Source organism: Molossus molossus, unplaced genomic scaffold (genome assembly GCF_014108415.1).
Source record: "Molossus molossus isolate mMolMol1 unplaced genomic scaffold, mMolMol1.p scaffold_m16_p_3, whole genome shotgun sequence".
Classification (NCBI taxonomy): Eukaryota; Metazoa; Chordata; class Mammalia; order Chiroptera; family Molossidae; genus Molossus; species Molossus molossus.
In genome coordinates, this window is record NW_023425366.1 from 118180405 (window position 1) to 118200260 (window position 19856).

The window sequence follows — 19856 nt, forward strand, 5'->3', positions numbered from 1 at the left end:
GTTGATTTAAATATCTGGTCTCTTTCTCTCTCTCTCTCTCTCTCTCTCTCTTTCTCTCTCTTTCTCTCTCTCTCTCTTTGTTTTAATTTTTTGTTTTTGTTTTTTTGTTTTGGGGGGAGGGGGGTTTTGTTTGGATTTTTTGTCATTGCTGGTGACTCATTGCCTTTTTTTAACGGGAAAAACAAGTTCATTATATCCATATTTTTTATTTGTATTTTCAAGACTTTAAACATTTATGTTTAAAAGTGAGAAGAAAAATAATATTCAGAAACTGATTCCTGAAATAATGCAAGCTTATAATGTATCCCGACAACTCTGATGTTGCGGGAAGATTTTTTCTATTGTGAACTCTGTGGGCGTTCTCCAAGTATTACCCCTGGACGATAGGAATTGGCTCCTGCGTGCACACATGTACACACCCACACACATCTATCTATACATACTGGCTTAAGCCAAACTCTTGTCTTGCAGATGTAGAAATTGTTGCTTTGTTTCTCTGATAAAACTGGTTTTAGACAAAAAATAGGGATGATCACTCTCTTAGACCATGCTAATGTTAATAGAGAAGAGCATTCTTTCTTCTATGTGAAACTTGAAATGAGGAAAAGCAATTCTAGTGTAAATCATGCAAGCGCTATAATTACTATAAATAAGAAAATTCAAGAAGATTCAATCACTGTATAGGATGGTAAAGTACCAACTCATTTCTTATATCATATTGTTAAATAAACTGTGTGCAACAGACAAAAAGGGTGGTCCTTCTTGAATTCATGTATATGGTATTAACACTTAGTGTTTGGGGTTTTTGTTAATGAAAATGCTGTTTTCAACATTGTATTTGGACTATGCATGTGTTTTTTTCCCCATTGTATATAAAGTACCGCTTAAAATTGATATAAATTACTGAAGTTTTTAACATGTATTCTGTTCTTTAAGATCCCTGTAAGAATGTTTAAGGTTTTTATTTATTTATATATATTTTTGGAGTCTGTTCTTTGTAAGACATGGTTCTGGTTGTTTGCCCTTAGAGGAGAGACAGGGGCCGAGGTCCTGGTAGTCATACAGGTGGCAGCCGGGCTCAGCCAAGACCTGGAAGGTTCTCTTTCCAGTGACCGAGACGTTCAGCTCAGTGATGGCTGTACACATTCAGTGTTTATGGGGGAACTTCACCCACAGAGTTAGGAACACAAATGGGTCAGAAAAAGTACTTTGCCTCCTGTCCATTGCCCTTGTCTTAGCTACCCCATCCCCAGCAACCAGAATAGGGAGGGTTCCTACATTTGTTTTCAGTCCGCTATTGATGCAACGGGTGCTCCAGGGACTAGAAGTGGTTTTTGGCCTCCCCCTGAAATTTTTTGTTTGATAGAGGAGGATGCCACCATGCAATATGTCCTTCCACAGTGTCCGGCATTGGGCTGGACAGACAGAGATTTCACATTTCATTTCCCACTCTAGAAACAGTGAGGTGCTGCCCCGGAGGCTGCTGAGGTGCAACAACTGTGGAGCCCTGGCCACTAGCCTATCTGTGCTATGGTGAGAATAGGCCTCCAGCTTCCAGGGACACTTGCACTCAGGCACCTGGTCCCACCCCTCCCCTCTGCATCCAGTTTCAGGTGACCTCATTGAGAGGCTGACAACTTGAGTTCCTGAGTGCTGTAAAATCACATCTGAGAGGCCCACTAGCACCAGGAGAATTGAAGCTAGTCCTCTAGACTACCCCCTTCCAGGGCACTGGTTAGCTGAGTTCTCTCTCTTTTATCCTTAATCTCTCAACCAGGAGTGGTCTAGATCAGGAGTTTTGGTGTTAAGTTTTGAAATCATGGCCCAGATAGCTTCCCCTTTAGCCCTGTATTTACAGAAATATTTTCAAAATACATGATTTAGGAATCTAAATTTGAGGAAACTTTCCAAGAAATTTGTTTTAGCACAAGAGCTTGCTTAGAGTGTTGGGTCTTACTTAGAATCTTGTAGATTAAGCTAGGTAAGAATAAGACCATCTAGCACCACCAACCAACCCCTGTCTTCACCCTTTCCAAAAGAGAATGTAAGGACATGGCCCTCCAGTGGCCATCTGGCCATCCCTGGTCAGCTTGCCCACTTCTCAACCCATGACCCTCTTTCTCCCCCAATGGGAAAGCCCTGACCCCATGTTCAGACAAGAAACAAGAAGGGGTGAACCATCTGGGGCCCTAGAGGAGCCGCTCCAGGCCCAAACTCTGGATGTGCAGCCCTTTAACAGTGGGAGGCATCTTTTTCAGGTGATCCTGGAATCCAAACCTACCGACCTCATCTTGGAATCCACGTCCCTGCAGTCCAGATGTCAAAGGATGCAGCTGAGGGTGTGGTCTGTGGGTGCCCATCCTGCGCTTGGCAAACGGAAATTTCTGGAAGCTGGAAATCCCAGATGCTGTGTCTCAATGCTGTATACTGAGGAAGAGAAGAAAACAGTCCTATATTTGTGATCAAAAAGAGGAAACTTGAAATGTGCTGGTGTTTATAATAAAAGCTGGTAAAACTGCTTGGATTCAAAGATGGTTCCAGTTGGCTAATGACCCTTAGAATTAGCTTAGCAGCCAGTCAGGGTAAGACTGAAAGGGCTTGGTTGAGTTTTTCTAGTGCGTGTGTTTGATTATGTTTTTGAGAATTTAGCACATTAAAAGGAATTGAATGCAACCTCTAGAAAACCTGAGGTGGAGAGGCTTGTATTTGTAAGATCTCAGGCTGAAGACACACAACTTTCTTTTTGATTACTGTAAAATGAAACCAAAGATTTTATTTAGGCCAAAAAGAGCTTTTAGCACTGCACGAGAAAATGGGCTACTCTGAAAAAGGAAAGTCCGTTGATGAAGGAGCTGAGTTCTAGAAGGTAGCCTTTGTGCCAACAGGAAGTTCTTCACTCAAGAACAGTGCTGGAAGTAGACACTGCAGCCATGTCACCTTAGCAAATGGATGTGCAGAAGAAGCATGTAGGAATGGCAACAAAGCCCACTTGGGATGGTAAAGCCATACTGTACCTTCCCAGGATGTCCCATGTTGATTCCACTGCATGACTTGGGTACATTCATTGTGCAAAGTCAAGAATAGGGAAGGATCAGTTATACCAAATTGGAGTGAATGTAGCACCCAGGCTAACAGGCTAGACTGAGGACATTTGGATGAGAAGGCAAATGGTGCTTTCAGTGTGCTCGCACCTAGGATTTACTAAGATCTACTGACCACAATATCACTGGAATTACTTTACGAAACTGAAAAATTCAAAGGATGCTGACAGCTTAGAACACCTTGGCTAAGAAAATGGTGGAGATATGTTTGAGGGGATTCAGAGGAGATTGGAGTAAGAGATCTCATCATAGGAAGCATGGGCCTGAGGCCATTCTGTGAGGCTGAGAGGTTGAGAAACAGTACTGACAGCGTGGTGGTAATTGGGCACCAGAGCCTTGGCCTTAAGTGAGCTCCCTAAATTCTGCTTTCTTGTCTGAATAGAAGATAATTATTCTGGGTAACAAGTGCCGTTGAGGTGCATTATCGGCCCTGGCCGGTTTGGCTCAGGGACGATTAGCGTGTCAGCCCGCGGATCGAAGGGTTGTGGGTTTGATTCCCGGTCAAGGGCACCAGCCCCTGTCCGGGTGATGCAGGAGGCAACCAATCGATGTGTGTGTCTCTCCTTCCCTCCCTTTCACTCTATCTAAAAATCAATGGAAAAATATCCTCAGGTGAGGATTAACAAAAATAAAAATACATAAAAATTTAAAAAGTGCATTATCAATTCTTTTGCCCTGGCCATGAGGTAAGAGAATGGAGGCAGTACCTTGCCTGAGGTCATGAGCAGTGAGGACAGTTGGCGCGAGCCATGTTCCTGTGCCCAAAAGGAGCTTTTCCTCCTGGCCTTGAAAACTGTCCTACATGCCTGCCTCCCCTTCCTTATTACACCATGAACCCATTTTGGGGGTACCTTGGGGACATGGGAACATTACATTATAACCCCTTAAAAATCACAGACAGTAAATGGTAACTAAGTCTTTACAAAGGACTCTGTGTCTAGTGCCACTGGTTCACATTGGCATCACAGAAAAAGAAATGTTTGGCAGTGCTTGTCAGCCCTAGTGTACACAGCTTTAAACTCCCAGTGTAGATGACTTAACCCACCTCCCATCCAACGCCTGGAGAGGGCTGTGGCTAAAATGGACTTTATCATCTGATCCTGGGTCTCTAGGGCTCTGGCCAGCAACAAGGAAGCCTCTTTCAAATTGATTTAAAATAATAACTACTTAAGCGTATCGATGAAGTTCAAACTAAAAGATCCTCAAGGGAGGTAGTGGTGTTTACAGAATATTCTAAGTGAGGGTCCAGTAAAATGCCCAGAGAGGACAGTTTTGGAAAGAACAGTGAGCTATGTGCCCAGACTCATGTACCTGGCATGTTCCCCTCTTCTGTCAGAATGAGCAAGACTGCCAGGCTCCCTGAACCAGGACCCTTCCTTGTCCTCTCTGACCTCACCCAGAACCCCTCACATCTGGGCACAAGTTGGGGGCCCACAGAAGAGCGAAGGTTATTTCATGTGCTGCTGCACAAGGAGTGGCAGGAGATCTGATGAAGGGAGTCTTGGGGACCATAGATAAGAAATGTAGAGAAAGGGCAGGGAAGCAAAATAGGTCGGGGGCCATACAGGAAGCATTCAGAGTCAACAGGTTCAGCAGCCAGAAAACTGGTTGAGTGCAGGCAGAAGTGCGGAGAACTCTCTGGGTTTTGAGGGAGGCCCATCCTCACTGTTGCTGACCCTCTAGACCAGCGGTTCTCAACCTGTGGGTCACGACCCCTTTGGGGGTCGAACAGCCCTTTCACAGAGGTCACCTAAGACCATCGGAAAACATATTTCTGATGGTCTTAGGAACAAAGACACCACTTCTCTATCCATCTCCAGGCAGGTCCGCCCACATGCAGATACGCCCACATACGAGTACCCAGCGTGATGGCATACATCATGGCGCCAACCCCATCACATACACCCTGTACAAATACAGGTGTGTGTGACGGGATTGGCACCATAATGTACTTATGCAGACCAGTCACACGTGTAGAGAGCAGCTACTGTGTAGAAAGCAGCTACTCTGTTAAAAGCAGCTACTGTGTTGAAAGCAGCAGTATTGGAGGTAAAACGACACTTCATGAATTGTAATTACTGGGTAAATGTAAAATCATGTACTGTGAAATCATCAACTACTGCAAAAAATATATATATATCTGTATCATGGGAACTTAATCTGGATGCTGATTGGTCTTTTTATATTCAGCTGTCGTTGATGTGAATACTGCCCCCTTGTGATAGTAACAGGTATATATATATATATATATATATATATACACACACACACACACACACACACACACACAGAATGATAAATCACAGGAAACTTTAATGAACTGTATTGACTAAACTATGCCATGTATCATCTTTTGTGTTATTAAAGCTATTGTTATATATTAGTTTCATTGGCAAACCATCCCATGACAATGGCTCATGTAGAGAAGAATGTTAAGAAAAGAAAATATAATGAGGATTTCTTGCAGTATGGTTTTACATCAATAATTACAGCAGGAATTGAGAAACTGCAATGTGTTATTTGTTGTGAAGTTCTATCAGCCGAATCTATGAAGTCGAACAAACTAAAATGCCATTTTGATAGCAAGCATCCAAGCTTTGCCAGCTAGGATACCAACTATTTTAGAAGCAATGCTGATGGACTCAAGAAAGCCAGACTTGACACTGGTGGCAAGTACCACACACAAAATGTAGCAGCCACTGAAGCTTCATATTTGGTGGCACTCAGAATCACCAGAGCTATAAAACCTCAAACCATTGCTGAGGATTTACTATTGCCAGCGTCTAAAGACATTGTTCAAGTTATGATCGGAGACAAATTTGTTACGAAATTTAGTGCAATTTTCTTATCTAATGACACTGTCCACAGAAGAATAGATGACATGTCTGCTGATATTCTTGATCAGGTAATCCAGGAAATTAAATCTCCACTTCCAATATTTAGCATCCAGCTTGATGAATCTACAGACATTTGCAAACTGTTCACAGTTACTGGTTTACATGAGGTATATTAATGATGGCGACTTTAAAGATGAGTTTCTTTTTTGCAAACCTCTTGAAACGACAGCTACTGCACATGATGTATTTGACACAGTTGGTTCATTTCTGAAAGAGCATAAGATCTCTTGGGAAAAGGTTTGTGGTGTTTGCACAGATGGTGCTCCAGCTATGCTAGGATGTTGATCTGGATTTCAATGTTTGGTACTGAATAAGTCACCAAAAGTCGTCGGAACTCACTGTATGATTCATCAGCAAATATTAGCAACAAAGACGCTGCCACAAGAGTTATAAGAAGTAATGAAAAGCGTCATAAGTTCTGTCAATTTTGTAAAGGTGAGCACTTTAGACAGTTGACTGTTTTCACAACTGTGCAATGAGTTGGATGCGCCGAACAATGCTCTGCTGTTTCACACTGAAGCGAGATGGTTGTCAACAGGAAAAGTTTTAAAACATGTTTTTGAGCATCATGATGAACTTAAAACATTTTTTAATCAGAAAGCAAGACCGCAGTTTGAACCACTTTTCAGCGATAAAAGTAAACCACAGAAAATAGCTTACTTGGTTGACATCTTTGCCATCTCGAATGAGTTAAATTTATCAATGCAAGGACCAAATGCAACATGCCTCGATTTGTCTGAAAAGATCTGATCATTCCAAATAAAACTTCAGCTTTGGCAAAAAAAAAAAAAAGAATAAAAATAAAATTTACATGTTGCCTACCTATCTGCTTTCTTTGAGGAACATGACATTGAACCAGACAAAAGGATTACGATGATAATTTCTGTGAAAGAACACTTGCACATGCTTGCAGACGAAATTTCATCGTACTTTCCAAATCTACCTGACACCCCATTTGCACTTGCCAGAAGCCCATTCACAGTCAAAGTTAAAGATGTTCCTGAGACAGCACAAGAGGACTTCATTGAACTTATTAACAGCAATGCAGCGAGAACTGATATCTCTACGATTCTGGATCAAGTGTTTGCAGTCATATCCTGTTCTGTCTGAGACTGTGTTGCACCTGCTTCTTCCATTTCCAACAACGTATCTTTGCGAAACAGGGTTTTCCAGCTTGTTGGTAATCAAGTCTAAATACAGAAGTAGACTTGTTGTGGAAGATGATCTTCGTGGTGCTCTCGCAAAGACTGCCCCGAGAATTTCTGACCTTCGCACTGACGTTGGCTTTTTACACATACTGTCACAAAATGTAGCAATGTAGTTTACTGTTGTTATATTAAGACTGTTACCCATGCTACACCATGCTTCAAGACAAAATTTCACTTATTTGTACATAGAAATAAATATTTCACAATATAATATTACATATTGTTTCTGTGATTAATCACTATGCTTTAATTCTGTTCAATTTGTAACAATGAAAATACATCCTGCATATCAGATATTTACATTATGATTCATAACAGTAGCAAAATTACAGTTATGAAGTAGCAACAAAAATAATTTTATGGTTGGGGGTCATCACAACATGAGGAACTGTATTAAAGGCCTTAGGAAGGTTGAGAACCGCTGCTCTAGACAGTTGAGTTCAAGTAAGCAAGCTTTCTCGAAACACCGAGTTTGTTCACTCGGCAAGCATCTATTGAGCAGATCCTAGGCTCTGAGATACAACCTTTGAGAACTCAATCAAGAGACAGACAACTGCTGGAGCAAGGTGCTAGGGCTCAAAGCCAGGGCATGGAACCCAGTTTGTGCTGGAAACCAGGAACAGGTGTCTTAGGGCCAGTAATTTGCAAAGTGCTCCACAGTTTGGGAAGCACACACATTCATCTCCTCGGCACTGCCATGTGTTCCTTAGGACAGTGCTTCTCCAGCTCTAATGTGCATATGGATTATCTCGGATCTTGCTAACATCCTGATTCAGTAGGTACGGGGGTGAGGAGGTTGTTTCTGAGTCTAACATGCTCCCCTCTGAATGAAGCCTCTGCCACTGGCCCTCAGTTTATACACTGAGGAGTAAAGCTGTAGGGTACCATGAAAATACAAAACATCTTGATTTTGAAACTGCCTTAATCTCAATGTTCACAATAAATGTGGGTTTAGGGAGAGGGGGTTTGGTAAGGTGGTTCTTCAGACTCCTTCACAGCATTTCTGAGCTGGAACCTCCTGCCCCTTTTGTCTTCATGAGCCTTCCTCAGATCCCAGAATGAGAATGTGGCAGGACCATGGGCAGCCTGAGGTCCTTTCGATGGGTTAGGAATCACTGGGCAGAACCCAGACTGCAAATAGCCCCACAGGGCTTAAAATCCTGAGTTACCTGGAAAAGGTGCACGACCATTTTGTTGGCCCCAGGGATAGAGGTGCAGGGAGCCATCCCGTGACGTGCATTTGTAAAAATACAGATCATAAGGAAAATAAAAAAGGAAGTCATGCCTTGCTTGCTTTTCCAAAGAAACAGGAGGGGAGCCTTGCCCTGGCCAGTCTCCAGGGTGAGGTGACTCCATGAGGCAAGTTTTGGGTCAGTCCCATTCTTCTGTTTCCTGAACTGCAGGCACAACACCCACCGAGAAGAGACCTGCCTGATGCTGATGGACCACGGCACACTCTGCCCCAGGCCCAGGGGACATTGGCATCTTCAGGGAAAACATCAACAGCCTGCACTTCCACCCTGTCCTCTGATACTCCTCTGGACCAGAGAATCCTAATGGAGGGAACCATCTTCACACCCGAGGAGGAACGGTCTTGGCAAGGGGAACTCTGAGAACACTGCTCACCTGCTGGGGCCACTCAGGCAACTGCTCGAGATGCCACCTGGGTAGAGCCTCTGGCTGGAGTAGAGGCCCATGGCACCCAGGCAAAGGGTCAGTCTTTGAGGGAGGCAGGGCCTCACCAGCACAGACATTGACAGAGGAGCCCTGAAGCCACCAGGAGGCCATGTTGAGCAGGGAAAGGAGCCCATAGGCCAGGTCTTCCCAGAGAGCCTCTCTGCTTCCTCCAAGTGTCTGGGTAAGAATGTGGCTGTAGGAGTTACAGGGCCATTGGCTTGGGCCAAACACCCATATGCACATGCATGCAAGCACACATAGGATGGAATTGCTCTTTTACGCTGTAGAGTCTCTCAGACTAAACCAATTCTCACTTGTCTTCTCATAATAATAGATGAGAGAGGCTTAAAATTAGATAGACATTTTTTCTTCCAATGCTTAATCCACAAGCTGGGGGGAAATTGTGGTCTCAGCTCTTTGCCAGAACAGAAGACATCTTTCTTTTTGTTTTTATTGATTTTTGAGAGAGAGAGAGAGAGAGAGGAGGGAGAGAGAGAAACATCAATGTGAGAGAGAAACATCGATCAGCTGCCTCCTGCATGCCCCCCGTTGGGGATTGAGCCTCCAACCTGGGCATGTGCCCTAACCAGGAATCGAACCAGGGCCTCTCAGTCCATAGAACTGATGCTCAATCCACTGAGCCACACCAGCCAGGCCAGAAGGCATCTTTCATAACATGCCATCAAGGCCAGTTCACTGAGTGGTATCCCCCAGCAGACACTTCCAGAAATAAATGCAGGGAAGAGGTTGCTGCCTCTTCCACCCTGCCTTCCCCAGAGCCAGAGTTGCTCAGAAAAGGCCCCGCTAGTGATATTCCATGGTTGTCTGGACTCAACCCTGTCTTCCATTTATCATGCTGGACAAGGAGGCTGGGAGCCCACCAGATGGCCCATCCAGCCCCTCCTGTAGGGAGCACTAATGTTCACAGTGGAAGGGCCCTGAGAGAAGGGGTTGCCAAGGGTCACCTGGCTAGTGGATGGCCAAGGGAGTCCCCTAGAGGGGCCTGGATTGACTTCCAATGCTGTAAAGGATAAAAAGAGAGAAAGGGCCCTGGCCAATTTAGCTCAGCAGTTAGAGCGTCGGCCTGCGGTCCAGAGAGACCTGGGTTCGATTCCCGCTAGGGGCGCGTACCTCGGTTGCAGTTTGTCCCCGGCCCTGATTGGTTGTGCGGGTGGCAGCCACTCGATGTGTCCCTTTCAGGTCAATGTTTCTCTCTCTCCCTTCCTCTCTCCCTCCCACTCTACCTGAACAAAAAATGGAAAATGTCCTGGGGTGAGGATTAAAAAAAAAGAGAGAGAGAGAGAAAGGCCTTGGGTCCATTCACCCCTGAACCCGTGGGGGTCTGCGCAATCAACTAGCGACATTTCCCAGTGTCCCTGATGGTGGAATTAAAAGTGGTCACTAGCAAAGCAGAATGAGTAGTTTGGAAGATAAAGTTTGGAGTCATCCAATGAAATTAGAAATGTTCTAGTAAGTTCCAGGCCAGGTCCTGCTAAGTGGTTGCACCTGCTTCTGCCAAGGGCCACAGGTCTTGCTTCTGGCTGAATCTCACCATTGGCAGGTGTGCAAGTAGGGGGTCAAGGCTTGGGTTCCCACCAGATGTAGCCATGCTGCTGTGGGAGATCTCTGAAGTTGACAAGGGACTGACATTCATCTAACATAATGAGATAGTTGTTAAGTGAATCAGCAAAATAATAGGTTTCTGAGTTCCAACCAATTCTGAGTTGGCATCAAAGTCCTGCAGAGGATGAAAAGTACTTTAAAGAACGTGCAAAACCCTGCAGGTGCCACCTGGCCATTAGCTGCTTATCTGGATTTGAAGGTTCTGATGCTTCAGAAATCTAGGGACAGTTAACTACCTCTGAAGCTGTGGCCAAAGGCCTCCAAACTGCAGCTGCCCTTCTTCCAGACCAGGTCTGTACAGGTCTGCATCTGCTGGGGAAACCCTTGCACCTGAGGCCTGGGCACTAAGATAATTATAGAATATCTTTCAGATGACACCCAGAACTTGCAGAACTGTCTGGGAGTTTCTCTCCTTAATACAACTACATTTTAGCTTCAAAAAGGAACATGCCTAATAAGAGAATCCATGAAATTGGGGGTGTGTGTGTGCAGGGAATTGCATCATTCCTGGGTCCTTTCCAGGCCAAGAAGTATCCTTCAGCTACGAGCCGTTCTTCCTCTAGGAAAACACAGGGCATTGCCTCCTGAGGGAAGAAGTTTGTCTAGGAGTTGGTGCCTTGAACATATAAATGAAAAGGGAAGGAACTGAATTTGTTCTTTGCAGTGAGTATTTTTTAAAAATTGTGGTAAAATCCCTTCGCGTCGGTGTTTCTCTCTCTCTCTCCCTCCCACTCTATCTGTACAAAAAATGGAAAAGTATCCTCGGGTGAGGATAAAAAATAAATAAATAAATAAATAAAAAAAAATAAAAATTGTGGTAAAATATACATAACATAAAATTTGCCTTCTTAATCATTTTTTTTTAATCCTCACCCGAGGACATTTTTTTCATTTTTTGTTCAGATAGAGTGGGAGGGAGAGAGAGGAAGAGAGAGAGAGAGAGAGAGAGAGAGAGAGAGAGAGAAACATTGACGTGAAAGAGACATATCGAGTGGTTGCCACCCGCACGACCCAACCAGGGCCAGGGACAAACTGCAACCAAGGTACATGCCCTTACTGGGAACAGAACCCTGGTTTCTCTGGACCGCAGGCCGACGCTCCAACCGCTGAGCCAAACCGGCTAGGGCTACCATCTTAATCATTTTTAAGTGTACAGTTCAGTGGTATAAAATACATTCATAATGTTGTGCAACCATCACCACCATCCTCTCTAGAACTCTATTCATCTTGCAAAACTGAAACTTTGTCCCCATTAAACACTAAATACCTCTTCCCCCTCTCCCAGCCCCTGGCACCCACTTTTCTACTTTCTGTCTTGATGAATTTGATGACTACTTACTTCATGTTAATAGAATCATACAGTACTGTGTTTTTGTGACTGGCTTATTTCACTGATCATAATGTTCTCAAGGTTTATTCATGTTGAAGCATGTGTCAGAATTCCTAAGTCTGAATAATATTCCATTGTATGTATAGACCATATTGTGTTTATCCATTCAACCAACGATGGACACTTGGTTTGCTTCTACTTTCTGGATACTGCAAATAATGCAGTTAGCATTTTTTTTTTTTTTTTATGACCTCAGCTCACCCCAGCAGCAGGCTATGACTTTTAGAGAAGAGATGAACAGCTTTATCGTGGCCACAGTGATGGTGAAGAGACCCAGGGAGGCTCTCTCCCTTCTTCCCTTCTCTTCTGCTTCTCTCTCTGCTCTCCCTAAGCCAGGCTCCAGTCTCCATCCATTCAAATATATCTGCATCTAATTATTTTTCCCTTCTTCCATTTCCCTTGTGTGCATAGGGGCTGAAATCTGTCCATGACTCCATCAAGACTTAACTTGGATCCCTGTTCACCTTAAAAAGCCACTGATCCCCGGTCTCCGAGAGGACAGTATCACAAAGATCTGTTGCTTAGGGTATGCTTCTGAAGGTCACAGGTCAAGAGATGACAGAAGGTTCTGGTGTGTCTGGAACCTGGTAGGTTTGCCCTCCACAGACCCTGGGTCTTGCCTGTCAGGGCACAAAATCCCCTCATCCTTAACTGAAGCCTGGGCTTCCTTCATCCCTTTGCTAAATACCACATCCCCTTCCTGAAACAAAAGGGCTCCCCAATCTAGATCTGTTATCCCATAGACCAATGTGTCATCTCTTACAAAAGATTATTTCCTGCCCTGGCTGGTTTGCTATGCGGTACAGCATTGGCCCATGGACCAATGAGTCTTGGGTCTGATTCCAGTCAAGGGCATGTACCTCTGTAGCAGTTTGTTCCCAGCCCTGGTCGGGGTCATGTGGGAGGCAGCCCGGCAATGTGTCTCTCTCACACCGATGTTTCTCTCTCTCTTTCTCTCCCTCCCTCCCCCCCGCCCACTTATCTGAAGATAAACAGATAAATATACTCAGGTGAGGATTAAAAAAAAAAGATTATTTACTGAGTGGAGTAAACAATGAATGAAATGTGAGGCTGAGACCCCTTAATTCCCCTAGAGTACCGGCAGTTAACATCCTGAGAATGGCTATGTCTGGGACTGGCTTGGTATGTCTGCAGTGTGGTGAAGGAAGAAGAGAGGCAAGCGGCAGTTTATGCAGGGACTGGAACTGATTATAAGTGTTTGGAATTGATTATAAGTGTAAAGAGAAACCACTGGAGGACCCTAACTGAGGAGTGTATGATCCAGCTGGGTGCAGAGAATGGAGACTGGAGGGTGGGGGTTGTTAGAAGACTATTGGAGTCTTCAGGTGAAAGAACTTTCTGGTCTTCCATTCAAATCTGTCCACCTCTTATACCTTCTCAGTTGTTTAAGCCTGTTAGTTGGGGGTTATCCTTGACTTCTTCCACCTGGAAGCATTCCCTGACACCTCCCCTCCCAAGACCCAACTATGTCTAACCCCACACAGGACACTACTTTGCTGCTCCTGTTACAATCCTGCAACCCCCTTTTTGAACACTTATTTGATTGTGGCAATGAGTCTATTTTTTTTTTTTTAAGGAGAAAGGCAATTTTACTCTTCCACGAGAAATCAATTTTTTTTGGCAGTGAGTCTTTAGAGTGCCTCAGGCCCAGCCGGTGTGGCTCAGTAGTTGAGCGATGACCCGTGCACCCAGAGGTTACTGGTTGGATTCTCAGTCAGGGCACATGCCCAGGTTGTGGGCCAAATCCCCAGGGGGGACGTGCAGGAGGCGGCCAATTGATGTTCTCTCTCATCAATATTTCGATCTCTCTCGCCCTCTCCTTCCTCTCTCTCTAAATTCAATTAAAAAAAACAAAAATTAAAAATAAAATCAGTAGCCCTGGCCGGTTTGGCTCAGCGGTTAGAGCGTCGGCCTGCGGTCCCGAGAGACCCGGGTTCGGTTTCCGCTAAGGGCATGTACCTCGGTTGCAGTTTGTCCCCGGCTCTGGTCAGTCGTGCGGGTGGCAGCCACTCGATGTGTCCCTTTCACGTCGATGTTTCTCTCTCTCTGTTCCTCTCTCCCCCTCCTACTCTACCTGAACAAAAAATGGAAAAATGTCCTCGGGTGAGGATAAAACAACAACAACAAAAAAAACAACAAAAAATAAAATCAGTAAAGGAAAAAATGTAGAGTGCTTCAGAATCATTTGGGGAGCCGCCTGGGCCCCACTCAGGCAGTGCAGGAGGGTCCGTCTTTTACCTGGCTTGGAAGGCGGTGAGAAAGGGAGTTGGTTTGAATCCCCAACTAGACTCTTACCTCCGGCAAGGTGAGAGAAATGGAAAGAAAGAATAGCCCAATTTTGCTGGTGGGGGTTGGCTCCTGAGTTCACATCTTGGTGTAGACAAATCAAGTCTACAATTCTCCCTTTCTCCCCTTTCAGGTATGTGACCGGCCTTGTTTTGAAGAGACCGACTTCATAAGTCGCCGGGCACTGACAGCCTCCAGAGACGTTAACTGTTTGTGCCCGGGTGCCGTCCTTTCAAACCCTCCCGGGTGGGTGCGAACATCTGCCCCATTTAGGGATGCACAAACTGAGGGCCAGCTGGCTGGGAAGTGCCGGAGACGGCTCGGTGCTGGGCCCGTCGCCCTTGACCACACCACACAAGGTCATGGAGGTCCCGCCCCCAGGCCGGATCGCCCAGCGAGTGCCACAGAAGCCCCGGCCCGCCCTCCGGCGCAGGTAGGGGGCTGGGCCGCGGCCTGGGCAGCCCGGCGCGGACAGTGACGTCATCCCGCCGCGCCCGAGGAAGGACTGGGCCCTGGTGCGCGCGGTTGCACGGGGCGCTCGGGAGGACGGACATGGCGCGTGAGCTGCGGACTCTGCTGCTGTGGGGACGTCGCCTGCGTCCCTCGGCGCTGGCGGCTGCCCCGGGAGGTGAGGGCCGCCGGCCCGGCGGGCGGGAGCGGGGATGCAGGGGCATCCCGAATCCCCGAGCCCGCTTCTCCCCCCGTGGGAGGCGCGAGGACGGCATCCCTCGCGCGGCGTTGGCGACTGAGATTTGTACGCCCAGCGCTTCGTGCGTCTTAGTTCCACCCGGCTCGGCCCCGCTCCAGGCTGTGCGGTGTCCCCAGGCGGTAATTCCTTTGAGTCCCTGCTTGTGTGACTAGAGCAGGGGCTTTTCCTCGAGCCGGGGTGAGGTGGAGGGGCCCTTAGGCTCCTCGCTCCTGGAGCCGAGGGCAGTTTCGGGGAGTGAAATCCGAGGGGGAGTGTGTGCTGGGAACGGACTTCACCAGCGTGGTCACCTAAGTCTCTTAGTTGCGGTTTTCTTTCTCCCCGCGTCGAAGTTGTTTCATACACGAGTATTGCATTAGCCATTTGCTCCCTGGTTCGATGGATACAAACCTGAGTGCCACCATGAATTTTTGTAATAGCATGCACTAGCAGATAAGACAACTAACTTATCACTGTCGCTTGCATCCAGCCTTTTTCTTTTTTGGATTTATTTTCTGTTTCATCAGAGTGTATCCTTGTGTAAGTTTTGCAGAAAAAAGTCTGTAGGTTGTAAATTTTCTAAGCCCCACCATGTCTAAAAAGATTTGTAATTTGCCCTCACACTTGGATATTGGTTTGTCTGGGTATTCATTCCAGGTCAAAATAATTTTCCTGCACAGTGATACTGAGCACCCTTGTTACAGATGAGCAGTCATATCAATTTGATTTTTGTTTGTTTAGTAGCTGACGTTTTTTTTGTGTGTGTGTGTTTTTTTTCCCCTGACTTTTTTTTCTTTCCTTTCTCTGGAAGTTAAGATCCCTTAAGTTAAGTTTTTTTCTCTCTTTATTGTTCATGTTTTAAGATGTTCCAGTTGTGTTTTTGTAATTCATTTATTTATCATGTACTGTCACTTCTATTGTGAAGATGTCAGTTTTCAGTGTGGCCAAATTTTGTTCTGTGTTTTTTAATCTTTTAATAATTTGACCTCTCCTGCAACTTCTATTGCAATGGTTCAAGCATTCTTTTGCTTGAATCTAAGATACAGACTTTGTTCTTGGAAGCCTTCTGTATTGCAGATGCCCTTGACATTGTTACCTGTGTGGGTGTGATGGTGTATAATGGTGTATTGTGATGGTGTTGGATGGATTGAGTAATGAGTGAATCTAGCCAAGAAGGTCTCTTATACAATGAGAGAGAAAGAATATGGTTATGAGACTTTACCTATATAGAAAATTTAGAATTCTCCTGTATTTTTTTTTTTTCTCTTTTCCCTGGAAAGTGTTGCCAGATTTTAGTATGCGTTAGGCTTCACACCTGCCCTCATGTCACCAGCATCCTAAGTCCTTCTCACCCTTAGACTGTCTCTGAGGTGTGGCATAGTGTCTCTGCTTGTGTACTTTTTGTTTTTCATTTTTGCTCTTTACGTAGTTTATCAACAGATATATTTGAATACTTTCTGGGACTTCAAAGATGTTAGCCAGCTGACAAGGTCATAAGTTAGTGGGAGCATGTGGCTTCCAGGCAGTGTACTGGGCTGTGGTGGAGGCATGTGGGGCCATGGTTGATAGGGTAAGTTTCACTGAAGAGAAGACATATGGGCCAAGTCTTGAATATATCAGGTGCAGGGAAAGAAGGTGCTTCTGAATAATTTGGTTTGACGAGAAGCTAGGAATATGTGGAAGTGAGGATGAATAAGGCCAAAAATTATGTTCTTTCTTGTTTATTAGATGTAAACTTGTGGGAAGGGATCACATCCTCCTATTATCATCATAATAGTCACAGTGCCAGACTTGGGCCAGTGTTTGGAGAACCCAGCTGAAGTCACTGAAGTCCACACACACGTGACTCACTACATGCCCTCAGGACCATAGCTGATTATAGATAATGTCCTTCTCCTATGAATCTTTAAAAAAATTTTTTTTTCCTTTATTGGTTTTAGAGAGAGAGGAAAGGAGAGGGAGAGAGAGATAGAAACTTCAATGAGCCCTGGCCGGTTTGGCTCAGCTGTTAGAGCGTGGCCTGAGGTCCAGAGAGACCCGGGTTCGGTTCCCGCTAAGGGCATGTACCTCGGTTGCAGTTTGTCCCCGGCCCTGGTTGGGTTGTGCGGGTGGCAGCCACTTGATGTGTCCCTTTCACGTCGATGTTTTTCTCTCTCTCTCTCTCTCCCACTTTGTCTGAATAAAAAATGGAAAAATGTCCTCGGGTGAGGATAAAAAAACAAAAACAAAAAACTTCAATGAGAGAGAACATCGATTGGCTGCCTCCTGCATGCCCCCCACTGGGAATTGGGCCCACAACCTGGGCATGTGCCCTGACCAGGAATTGAACTGGCGACCTCTTGGTGCATGGGTTGATGCTCAAGCACTGAGCCACACCGACTGGGCCCTCTGTGAATACTATTGGTAGTTGGGAACTAACAATAATATAACTAACAAGTAATTCCTTCCCGTGAATTGTACATTCATTATAGGGAGTAGGGATATCAAAATCTGGGTTATCTGGAAAATGAAATTTAGTACTAAAAATATAAACTGCTGTCAAACCTTTTATCGGAGTTCCAGCAAGTATCAGAAGTAACTGATCTGTGGGTGGATGAATGAGAAAGCTCCCTCTTAGAGAAGAGCTAGGACTCTGAGAAACCAACAACAGATTCATTCTCCAAAAGTGAATATAATTGTGTTGTAAAGCAGATAGGCTAGTAAGTTGGTCATTTCATGGCTAGCTAACTACCATGACCACTACAGCCCCTGGGCCTTGATTCCTAATCTCATGGGATGCTCTTGTTCTCAAGGTTTCACATTGCCAGAATGAGAACATAAGGTAGCTATGGTGGAACTGGTTGGTGCTCGAGTTGACGTCTTAAAGCTTTTTCCAATCTGTGTAGCCTGGAGCCTTTGCTCACATTTTCTGCCTTGGAAACGAGAATTGTAAGGGTGAGGAGTTCCTCCAAGCACCAGAAAGGTCAGAAGAGTGAGGTTTCCCCCTTCATTTAGAGGGCTCAAGCATTGCAAATTTGTTTATTTCCCAAAATGAACCCCACCTGGACCCTTTCAGGCTGAAACCTCCCACTTAGAACTTTTATTTTATTTTTTATTTATTTTTTTTAATCCTCACCTGAGGATATTTTTAAATTATCCTTAGATAGAGTGGGAGGAACGGGGGGCGGGGGGGGGGGGAGAGAAAAACATGGACGCGAGAGGGATACATTGACTGGTTGCCTCCCGCACAACTCTGACCAGGGCCAGGGATTAAACACAACTAAGGTACATGCCCTTGATCAGAATTGAACTCGGGACTCATTGGTCCATGGGCTGATGCTCTAACCACTGAGAACGCGGCCAGGGCGGTACTTGTATTTTTTAAATTTTTTTTAAAATATTTTTTTCTTTCTTGATTTTAGAGAGAGAGGGAGTGAGAGGGAGAGAAAGAAACATTAAAGAGAGAACATCAGTTGGACGCCTACTGCATGCCCCCCACTAGGGATCGGGCCCATAATCTGGACATGTGCCCTGACCGGGAATCGAACTGGCGACCTCTTGGTGCATGGGTCGACGCTCAACCATGGAGCCACACCGGCTGGGCAGTATACTTGTATTTTTTTGTTAATTTTTATTTTTGCTTATTTCCTCTGCTCTCACTTTGTTTGGGACACATGCTGTTTAATTTCTACCCTTACACCTCCTGTGCTCAGCTTCACATGAATTCAGGCAAATTTCTGGTGTTCCCAGGCTATTCTTTTTGGGATGAAAGATTAGCATTTGCTGGTCAGATTTCACATTCTCAGTGAGACAGCTATTTATGCTGCTAATAAGACGTGATAGTATAGGTTTTGATCCTTAACTGCTTAGACTTTGATGGCATTGCCATCTGTATAATCCATGATGCTGGGGCTTAGGACCAGCACCAGTGAAGCACATATGACTTGGCTGCCCAAGAGGCACCAAGTGGGTCTTTAGCAGGAGGGCATGAGATGCTTGGTAGTGTTTTGGAGGGTGAGGGCTGAATTATCTCATCCATCTGCAAAAGATCAAACCAACCCAAATGTAATAGATTAGCAAAGGCCTTATTAGTTAACAGCTGAGTGGTTGGCCAGAACTAAAACAAAAGAAAATCTCCACGTGTTTTGCTACCCCTGGGCAAGAAGAAAGGAAATTCAGCTTGAAGGAAGAGGGGGAAAGTCAGGTTGAGAAAACTAGGAAAATGTTTCTCACTCCAAATGTCAAGTACCAGATCATAAACATGGCAAAGGTGATTTTCATAAATGACTGTTACTAAGGTCAGCAGTTTCAGACCACAGCAATGGTTCAGGATCAATGAAATGTATTCAATTCACACTCAAAAGTGAAATGCTTTAGGTTCAAAGTCAGACTTTGTTGTTGTTAATCCTTACCTGAGGATATTTTTACTATTGATTTTTAGAGATAGTGGGAGGGAGGGAGGGAGGGGGAGAAAGAGAGAGAGAAACATTGATGTGAGAGGGACACATTAATTGGTTCCCTCCTCCACGACCTTGACCAGGGCCAGGGATTGAACCTGCAACCTAGGCACAAGCCCTTGACTGGGAGTCAAACCCAAGACCCTTTGGTCTGAGGGCCGACATTTAACCACTGAACCAAACCGGCTAGGACAAGTTGGTGATTCTTGATAGTGCGTAAGTGTAAGTACAGCTTCGTAGAAAGTTACTAGAACAATCCCTGAAACAATACAGTTTAAGAAACAGTGAATGTCTGGCTGGTATGGCTCAGTGGTTGAGCATTGACCCATGCACCAAGAGGTCTCTGGTTCTATTCCCGGTCAGGGCACATGCCCAGGTTGTGGTCCTGATCCCCAGTAGGGGGCTGCGCAGGAGGTGGCCAATCGATGTTCTCTCTCATTGATGTTTCTGTCTCTCCCTCTCCCTCTCTAAAATCAATAAAGAAAAAACAAAAACAAAACTAAAATAAAAAAAAGAAAGAAAATGTTTGAGC

General features: G+C 45.2%; 1 protein-coding gene across 1 annotated transcript in view; it reads left to right on the forward strand.

The window, feature by feature from the left end:
- The first annotated feature begins 14714 nt into the window (after positions 1-14714).
- Positions 14715-19856, forward strand: part of TRAP1 (TNF receptor associated protein 1) — a 47737-nt gene continuing 42595 nt past the window's right edge. The window contains exon 1 of the mRNA XM_036280239.1: positions 14715-14831. Within this exon, the coding sequence (XP_036136132.1) occupies positions 14756-14831 (76 nt within the window). The 5' untranslated portion in view covers positions 14715-14755. The remainder of the gene's footprint in view (positions 14832-19856) is intronic.